Source organism: Scyliorhinus torazame, chromosome 5 (assembly GCF_047496885.1).
Source record: "Scyliorhinus torazame isolate Kashiwa2021f chromosome 5, sScyTor2.1, whole genome shotgun sequence".
NCBI lineage: Eukaryota > Metazoa > Chordata > Chondrichthyes > Carcharhiniformes > Scyliorhinidae > Scyliorhinus > Scyliorhinus torazame.
The window spans coordinates 246,300,039-246,310,223 of NC_092711.1; the positions used below are offsets into that span (position 1 = coordinate 246,300,039).

General features: G+C 43.6%; 1 protein-coding gene across 2 annotated transcripts in view; it reads left to right on the forward strand.

The window, feature by feature from the left end:
- Positions 1-9,082, forward strand: part of mpp1 (MAGUK p55 scaffold protein 1) — a 101,017-nt gene extending 91,935 nt beyond the window's left edge. For both annotated transcript variants that reach the window (XM_072505284.1, XM_072505283.1), the window contains exons 8-12: positions 30-110; positions 470-550; positions 2,344-2,549; positions 4,963-5,046; positions 8,651-9,082. In XM_072505284.1, coding sequence (XP_072361385.1) covers positions 30-110; positions 470-550; positions 2,344-2,549; positions 4,963-5,046; positions 8,651-8,827 — 629 coding nt within the window. In that variant the 3' untranslated portion in view covers positions 8,828-9,082. The remainder of the gene's footprint in view (positions 1-29; positions 111-469; positions 551-2,343; positions 2,550-4,962; positions 5,047-8,650) is intronic.
- The last annotated feature ends 1,103 nt before the right edge of the window (positions 9,083-10,185 follow it).

Below are 10,185 nucleotides of genomic sequence, written 5' to 3' on the forward strand. Positions count from 1 at the left end.
TAATTGCTGTCTTCGATGTTTCTCCACAGTCTTTGATCGGCTGGATCTAGTCTCATATGAAGAAGTTGTACAACTCCCAGCATTCAACAGAAAGACGCTGGTGCTTCTGGGTAAATATTGATGGTTAACAGTAACTAAGTTCTTAAAAACACATCACACAGATGTTTCCAGGCTGCTTTGCACGGATATCAAAATCTTATTTAATATTAATTAGTTCTATCTAATTTGGGAAGTTTGCTATGCCAAGAAAGCTAGACTCTGATCTACTGGAATTGCCCGGTCGAGTTGACAGAAGAGAAAGGAGACATGCAATCCTTGTTATGTGTGGAGAGACATTTTGTTCTTGTATTAGATTGTGTGCTGGGTGATCAGAAGGAAAATACAAACTCAAAAGACAATTGGGAGAACACTGCAACAAAGCATCACATCATGAGTGTACTGAATTGCTTTGTGTTTCATTCATTTGTAGGAGCTAATGGAGTTGGTCGAAGTCACATCAAAAATGCTCTGATTACGAAACACGCTGACAAATTTGCTTATCCAATTCCACGTAAGTGCCATGCAGACAGCTACAAGAGACAAGATAGTATTCGTGCTGTTAGAGTGATTCAAGTTCCCCATCCAATATCTATTCATAGGCAGCACTATTTATGGCACCTATTTACCAGGAGAGTAGAAGTCCCTCTGCCTGATCAGTCCCACTCAAATATATTTGAAACCTTGTTGTGCTAATTTCTTTGCCATCTGTTACAATCTTTGACATTTTATAGACCTGTTTTCTTTCTCAACAGATGACACCAATTTGTGTATGCAAAAACAAGTAGAAATGATTACATGCCATTGGGTGAAGATATTCAAAGGAGAAATTAAGTTGTTAGAATTTTTTTATCATGGTATTTCCATGATATATTGCATCAACAATCTTTTAGAAAATTATTGTGATTCATATTTTCATTTTATTTATTTTGATATTCACTGAGAAGTTACAACATTGCTTTGTCTCGGCCCCAGAAGCTGTTTTTCTTACTCTAAAGCCAATGCCCGGAGGTCTGACAGTAAATTAGACCTCAACATGCTCCCACATTGAGTACCGACAATGAATAGCCAAGGCAACTGTATGATCAACAAGGTGTTCCACTAGGAGAGGTCCAATGTGATGGTTGCTGGTGGATATACTTCAGCCAGTACATCTGGTACATCGCCAGCCGCAACTGAAATGATACACTGAGAGCACAGCTTCTGCCTCATGCGTTAAAGAACTTGTACGAAGGAGGTTGGAACGAAGGAGGTTGAGGGGAGACCTGATAGAGGTATACAAAATTATGAGGGGCATAGACAGAGTGGATAGTCAGAGGCTTTTCCCCAGGGTAGAGGGGTCAATTACTAGGGGGCATAGGTTTAAGGTGAGAGGGGCAAGGTTTAGAGTAGATGTACGAGGCAAGTTTTTTACGCAGAGGGTAGTGGGTGCCTGGAACTCGCTACCGGAGGAGGTGGTGGAAGCAGGGACGGTAGTGACATTTAAGGGGCATCTTGACAAATACATGAATAGGATGGGAATAGAAGGATACGGACCCAGGAAGTGTAGAAGATTGTAGTTTAGTCGGGCAGCATGGTCGGCACGGGCTTGGAGGGCCGAAGGGCCTGTTCCTGTGCTGTACTTTTCTTTGTTCTTTGTTGGGATTGCTTTTAAGGAGCTTAGAGTTTTATTCCTTTACTGCAGAACTTCTAAAACCCCATCTGCATGAGTAATTCACTGGGAAATTATTCAGTACTCATTATGTGGCACTTCTCAATTCAAATTCCTTTGCAGGCTTTAAGGGCTCAAGGGCAATACATCCCTAGGGACAGATGCAACTACCAGAGAGGGCTAAGCAAGACTATACATCACATCTACAAAGTGCTGAGGGAGTCAATGAATGCAGGCGAGTTCCTGCTTTATTGGAAACAAGCCAGTGCTGTACCTGTTCTCAAGAAAGGTGACAAAATATACCCAGGTAACTACAAATCCATCAGCTGAGCTGAATGACCTCCCTCATCCACACCTAACTTTGAGGCTGCACGACTGGAGGATGGATTTTTCTCCCTGTTCCCATAAACAATCCAAATGGGATTGGCAAAAGGAACCCACTTTATGAAAGGTTGCAAGGATATCAGGAGTCCAATACATTCATGCCAAGCTAACTTAAAATGCATGGCTATCGGCTAGTTTTTCAGGTACTTTACTTTAAGCATTGACTAATATCTCCCAGTCTTACCAATAAGTACTCATAACAACAAGAGCCACTGCTTTCCCCCCAAAACAATAAATAAACTTGCTATAAAATATGCTTTCTTCTCCACTAGACACCTCCAGATCACCAAAGGAAGACGAAGAAGATGGAAAAAATTACTACTTTATTTCCAATGAGGATATGGTGAAAAACATCACCTGTAATGAATTCCTAGAGTATGGAAGCTTCCAAGGGGCCATGTTTGGAACAAAGCTGGAGACAATCCGCAAGATCAACCAAGCCCAGGGCAAAATTGCAGTTGTGGATATTGAGCCCCAGGTATGCCCCAACAACCAAGTATTTTCTGACTGAGACATTCAACATCAATACATACACTTCCCCTCCTCCCTGCCTCCTCCTGACATACATGAAGCATGTATGGATTAATATATAATCTTTATTAGTGTCACAAGTGTGAAAATCCCCTGGTCGCCACACTCTGAGCGCCTGTTCGGTTACATTGAGGGAGAATTCACAATGTCCAATTCACCTAACAAGCACGTCTTTTGGGACTTGTGGGAGGAAACCGGAGCACCCGGAGGAAACCCACGGCAGACACGGGGAGAACGTGCACAGACAGTGACCCAAGCCGGGAATCGAAGCTGGGACCCTAACACAGCACTGCCTGCCATGGGGAAACACCACAGCCCCACCATCTGCACATGGAAGAGCTGACTTTGTACATTAACAAAGGCTGCTCATTTAAATAATTTGTGGACAGCTGTACATGTCTCTCATGGCAAATTGCGTGGCCTGATGCTGGTGAAACACTATCGGCTGCCTACTGTGTGCCAGGTACTTTCCCAAGTAGGCCTAGTGCCACGCTGCAAAGGGCAGATGTATGTAAATTTATACATTTATTTTTAAGACTGGAAAAGAAACAACCTCCTTCTAAGCCGTACTAAATGGTCATGAATGATTGGAGCATTGAAGAGACATTAAAGCCATATTGTCAGATGGACAATAAAAACAGAACGGTTTCTGCTTTTATTTCAGATCTCCTGCCTCCGCAGTATTTTGCTTTTATAGTATTATAGGGTGGGCAACTATCTTAAGTAAAAATGGAGTCCTTCGTGCCCTAGTCTCTAAGTTTATGTAATGATGCATTTGTGCTTGTTGTCCACATTGTGTGTGGATATGTAATGGGCCCTACGGCTGTCCAAAGAACCTCCTACCCGGTGGACTTCTGTCCTTGTATTATTGGACCCATGTGTGGGATGAGGACCACATTCAGTCATTTAATCATCAAATGACAAGTCCAACGTGGTGTTTCACAAGAGTAGATGCTGTTTTTCACCATTTATAAAATTGATTTGGACTCGGGAATCAGAATTACAATTTCAGAATTTGCAGACCACATTGAATTGGGGAATATAGTTATGTAGTTAATAATGATATTAAACAGAGTGATAAAACACAGGAAGAAAGAAATGAGCTTCAATATAGATTAAGTGTGAGGGGATAAATTTTGGTAGGAAGAACAAGGCCAGACACCCCTTGGAAAATGAGTGCCTAAGTGGGGCAGAAAAGCCAAAGAACTGGGGAGTAAGCTACACAGGGGAGCAACACCAGATAATAAGGCCATAAAAGCAAACAGCACTGGTGTCCACCTCGAGATATAACATTGAAGAGAAGCTATGTTAAACCTATACAGAACCTTGGCTAGACCACATTTTGTATGTTGGGAACAGTTCTGGGCCTGGATTCTCCGTCTTTGGGACAATGTCCCCACGCCGTCGTGAAAACTGTGGTCTTCTACGCCAGGAAAAGTGGCGTCAAAAGGCTAGATTCATCGTCTTGCAGGGGGCGTCATGGAGCTCACACCTCCTGCACTTTCTGATCCGAGGCTGCGCATGCGCAGGGCAGCGGCCGCGCGTGCTCCATGGCGGAGTCAGCCTGCATACTACCCTGCATCGGCCGCTCGCCTGACCTGGACAGCCTCTACACATAGCCCCCAGTCCTGAATGAGCCCCCCCTGTCCTCCAATCAGCTTTCCCCCGACTGTGGCTGCCACGGACGGAGTCCGCAGCCGCCTCGTGAGTTTCCCGAACGTCAGGACCAGATTAGACCCACGCCGTCGGGAATTTGGCCGGTCGGGGACGGGGAATAGCGGGCGGGCCTCCGGCAATGGCGGTGCTACTCGACGCGGCCAACTCCCCGAATAAGCTGCTTTTCGGGGGGGCGGAACATAGCGGAACCGGCGCCGGTCCCGATTTTGTGCGGGAAAATGGGTTCTCCGCCCCGTCGCCGAACGCGATTCTGGCGCTGTGAAGCAAGTGCTACCCACTGTGCTATCATGCTGCCCACGACTGCATGACCTGATAGAGGTTTAGCTCAGTTGGCTGGGCAGCTGGTTTGTGATGTTGAGTAAGGCCAGCAGCACGGGTTCAATTCCTGTATTGGCTGAGGTTACTCATGAAAGCCCTGCTTCTCAACCTTGCCCCTCGCCTGAGGTGTGGTGATCCTCGGGTTAAATCACCACCAGTCAGCTCTCCCAATCAAAGGGGAAAGCAGCCTCTGGTAATCTGGGACTATGGCAACTTTACTTTTTGTTATATTACACACACACCTGCACAAAAATCATTGACCATGATTTTAAACATTTTGTGGTTATGTGTCTTGAAAGCTCAATCACATTCCGTCATATATTAATGCACTGTTCTACTATTGCATGTATTCGCTCTACTGGCAGGCCATGAAAGTTCTCAGAACAGCGGAATTTGCACCACTAGTGGTATTTATTGCTGCTCCATCTGCTACTCAGCCAGGCAATCAGGTAAGGAGATTTGTGCAGAGCTCAGCTATCCAAAATAAAAGTCAATTATGGATCGGAAAAATTGCTAAATTTCTGAAACTAATTTTAAAGATTACAATGCCTTTAAATAATTACATTCACAAGGCCTAAGTGAGGGAGACAATCTCTCACTACTCAAACCTCCATGGCAGTCTTTGCAATAGATGTTTGTGAATCCTCAGAGATTTTCCCCATTTTATAAGAATGGAAGTGTTTCGGCAGGAAAGGTTTTACATAGAACATTACAGCGCAGTACAGGCCCTTCGGCCCTCGATGTTGCGCCAACCTGTGAAACCAATCTATATAGCCCATCTACACTATTGATTTGCACTTGATTCTGAGGTTGGTCATATCTTATTGGCAATAATGGCATTCACATTCCCATCGTAAGGAATGGGCAGAGCGTTAGATCCTGCTTGTGAATGATCCAGGTTATTTGTCAGAGTGCCCATCATAAGGAAATATCTTGAACCGTGGAGTAAAATGTTTTAATAAACTATTGGATGTTTTGTGGGCATATTAGGGGTCACTCATTTAAGAAAGAGAAGGCATTTTTTTTCTCTTGAGGGTAGTCTTTGAAACTCTCCTCAAAAGGTGGCAGAAGCAGTCTCTGAATATTTTTAAGGCAGAGATTAACAAGCAGGTGAAAGGTTATTGGGGGTAGGTAAGAATGTGTGGTCGAGGTTGGTCAGATCAAGCATTATCTTATTGAATGGCAAGGGGCCAAGTGCCTTACTCCTAATTCATGATTCCCACTTCTGGACTTGATGGCTATGGAAAATGCATTCATGACTAGCCAAACATGTTGATCATCAACCTGCGATCTTTCCAATTAAGCTGTCGCAGGCAGCAAGAGTGGGTGTCGCCTGGTCAGTCAGAAGCTGCAGAAGGCAATGGCAAAATTCTGCGAAGCATAACCATTGATGTTTGCAGTTGCCAATGTCCTCATTGGCATGGTATCTGGAGAATGAGGGTTTGGGGGTGGGTGGGGGTTGCTTGGCTTGAGGAACAATCTCCCTAACCTGGAGTTAAAATAAAGAAGTACTATGAGATGGGAATAACTGCTGACTCAATATTATGTTCATAAACCTCATGGAAGGAAAGTAGCTCATTTGTATCAACATCAATCTCCTTTCTATATCAGGATCCAAAACAAGATATTTGTAGGTTAGTAATTTGGTCCCCAAACTCTTCATATGACTGGAACTAGCTTCACCAGCCATCCTCAGCAGTGCTGACTGAGACTCTGCCACTGGCTGCAGTTCCATCTGACCCCTTCCCCAAAGTATTTTTAAATAAAAACAAATTCTGAGGGATAGAGCAGAGGGGGTGACAATAATCTTAATTAGTGTCACAAGTAGGCTTACATTAACACTGCAATGAGGTTACTGTGAAAATCCCCTAGTCGCCACACTCTAGTGCCTGTTTTGAGTATACTGAGGGAGTTTAGAATGTCAAATTCACCTAACAAGCATGTCTTTCGGGACTTGTGGAAGGAAACCCACGCAGACACGGGGGGAACGTGCAGACTCTGCAGTGACCCAAGCCGGAAATCGAACCCAGGTCCCTGGCGCTGTGAAGCAATACCGCTAACCACTGTGCTGCTATGCCGCCCTGCAGACTGGTGGACATTGCTAATCGGCGGAACAGTGGCTGCTGCCAACAGCAGGGTAATTGAGTTCCTGCAGTAGAATGAGGCAGTCGAGGATTCTAATAAGAGTTTGGCAGAAGAGATCAAAGTAGACTCAAGATCAAGTCTTGGATTTTAATGCAACCACAGCCATGGGGTTTAACTGACACCACAGTAACCAGCTGGGGAACAAAGAGACTATCAGGAGACCCTGCTACTATAGCAAGCTGGTAGGCCCATAACAAGAAAACAAAGGTCTATAATTGAACTTAGCCAGGAGAAGCGAAGAAATCCAAGAGGGGGAGATGACCAAAAAAGATCAGCAGTCTGCACTCAAACACAGCCCAGTGAAGGCTCCAGCAGACACCTTGCATGGACCATCAGCTTTCACATTAATGCAATCACTCTGCTACAAATGTCGGCAGGCATCAGGTGTGGATAAATGTTGACATTTAAAAATCCATTGGGTGTATTTGTTTGGATCATTTTTTTAAAAATGGAACAGCAGACCAGACCATTTGTAATATTTTTTAAAAAATGTTTTTCTAAAGTATTATAACAAAACATCCCAAGGGGTTTCACAGGAGCATTCACAAGTCGCTTAAGGCGATAATTCAGCCCAAAAGCTTGAGCAGAGGTAGGTTTTTAAACAAACACCTGAGAAGTATTGGGGTAAAGCATCAAAAGGATTGAGGTTAGAGCTTCCCGGAGGAACCGGCCTCCACATTGCTGGAGGTGCTGACGACAAGGGGACTGGAGAAGGGGGCAGTGTACGGAGCTATTCTGGAAGAGGATAAGGCACCACTGGAAGGGATCAAAGTAAAGTGGGAGGAAGAGCTGGGAGAGGTTAGAGGAGGGGGTCTGGTGTGAGGTGCTCCGGAGAATGAATGCCTCCACCTCATGTGCGAGGTTGGGCTGATACATCTGAAGGTGGTATTATAGAGCGCACTTAAGAGGGCGAGGATAAGCCGATTTTTTGAAATAGAGGATGTGTGTGAGCGTTGCGGGGGGGGGCGGGCACTAATCATGATCATATGTTTTGGTCCTGTCCAAAGATAGGGGAGTACTGGAAGGTTTTTTAGGGTAATTTCCAAGGTGGTGCGCATGAAACTGGACCCGGGAGGCCATAGTCAGGGTGTTGGACCAGCCAGAGTTGGAAACGGGTGTGGAGGCAGATATCATAGCCTTCGCCTCATTGATCGCCCGAAGGCGGATCCTGCTGGGATGGAGAGCAGCCTCTCCACCCTGGCGTGGCGTAACCCTTGAGAAGGTTAAGTTCGAACTGAGGGGAAGCTCAGAGGGGTTCTACAATTCATGGGCACTACTTATTATGCACTTTCAAGAACTGGATAACACCAAACATTAGTTTGGGGGAGGGCTGTGTATATTAAGGATGACTATGGGTAATCCCAGATTCCTTTTTGTCATGTTAACATGCGGGCTGATGTTTGGGGGTTGGTGGGAGGATGGGATCGTTGTTGTTATGGGGATTGACATCTGTTGCTGATTATTGTTTATGGTTGGTGGGTGTAAATTCGGGAGAAAATGTGAAAAAGGAGAATAAACACAAATGTGGGTCAGCAAAGAGGCAATAGAACTGGATTTGGTGCAAGGAACAATGAATGTTGGGTGACAAAGTTTACAGAAGGCAAAATGGGGGAAGGCAGCTAGGTGTATGCTGAAATAGTCAAATCTAGAAAGATTTCTGTTGAGCTGAGGTTGGGGCAGAGGTCAGCAGTATGGAAGTGGAAATAATCTTAGTGATAAATTAGTCAATTTCTGTTTTTATATTGTATTATGTCTAAGTAACATATTGCAGGGTTGGGGGGAGAGGAGAAAGAATAAAGAGAAGTTGCCTAGTATCTCAAAAGTGGATTGAACAAAGTAAAATTGGAGTTTTATCCATATGGAAACTGATACTTTGCAAATCATTGTCCTTTCTTATTTTAAATATAGGCCGAGTCTCTCAAGAAGATCCAAAAGGAGTCAGAAATTCTACAGCACACCTACGGACACTGGTTTGACCTGACACTGGTTAATAATGAACTTGAAGATACGGTGCATAACCTGGTGGAGGCAATCGAAAGTGCATGCACTACAGCACAATGGGTGCCTGTTTCATGGGTCTACTAGTAAAGACAAGACAGCAATAAACTATTCATGTACTTTTTAAGAAATCATTTAATCTAAAATCAGACAGCAGTTTGGAGCCTGCCATTTTAAACCTAAAACATGCAGATTAGCTTATGAAAGTACATCTGAGCTGCATTCGCCACAGCACTCACTTGGGTTTATATATTTAAAAAGGACTGTTTACCAATGGGATATTTACAACTGAAGTTCCCCAATACTTTTGAAATAAAAATACAAAATGCTTGCAATGTTCAATTTCCAGCATCTGCTGCACCTTGCTTGTTTTCCTCAATAACCTTTATACAACTGCATCTAATTGGCATGCATTTATCCCTGTAAACTAAATGACCTGGTATTTTAATATATTTGCAACCCCCATATTTTGTGTAGTCAGCTGGTGCAACCATTTTAATGAACAAAAACAAACAGTACCATGTCTAGACAGACATGCAGGAATGATGAATCTACTCGTTCCTGACCAAGCAGCATGATAGTTCAGATCACCAATAATTGTTGAATTATTCTGCACACAAGGAAACGGGGAAACTGAACAGTCACTCACCCAGATTCACAATCCGTGAACATACACTATACTGCAAACTGACACTATACTCGGGTGTATTGTACCTGGAATAGATTTCTAAATCACTATATAATCCCTGAACTGATTTGAAGTTGTCTTCACAATTCCCCTACCACTGGTTCAGTGAATTAATGAATACCCTGAAGAAAATTGTCACCTTACATTTGAACTGTAGCCAAGAGGATGGGTGTAAAACATTCACGTCCTTTATAGCATTTGTTTGGCCCGTCAACAAAATCCACGTTAATGTAACAGAAAATGAAGTATAAAATGCTTCACGTTCTCTCTTCTACTTGGGTTTTCATGTTCAATGTTAGGTGCTAAATATTTCTTTGCAAGAGTAAAACATGCAATGCCATGCAATTGTCTGGGAAGGTGTTACTTGAATAAAAGCATTCACCTACTTGGTGAATGTGAGTATAGATTTTTGATGAAGGGGACATAGCAACTATTGTTTTCTGAAATATTCAAATACTTGCAGCAACACTCCATGATCTTAGACTGAAACTAGCTCTGCTCCCCAAGCAGTTGCAAGTTTAGAACATTACTTTTTTTAAAAACTGGAAGCAACTTGGTATTTTGCCACATTTCCATCAAGCCTAAAACCCAAGACATTACTCAGCTGGTTATCTCAGTCTGACATACAAGATGTGTTTATAAGGGTGATAAGGCAAGGTCCAACAGAGCCTCTTTGTTATTGGCACACTGGCTAGACAAGATTAGGAGAAAAGCAGACAGGATACTTTAAACATATAAGAGATCCTTCCCATACGTA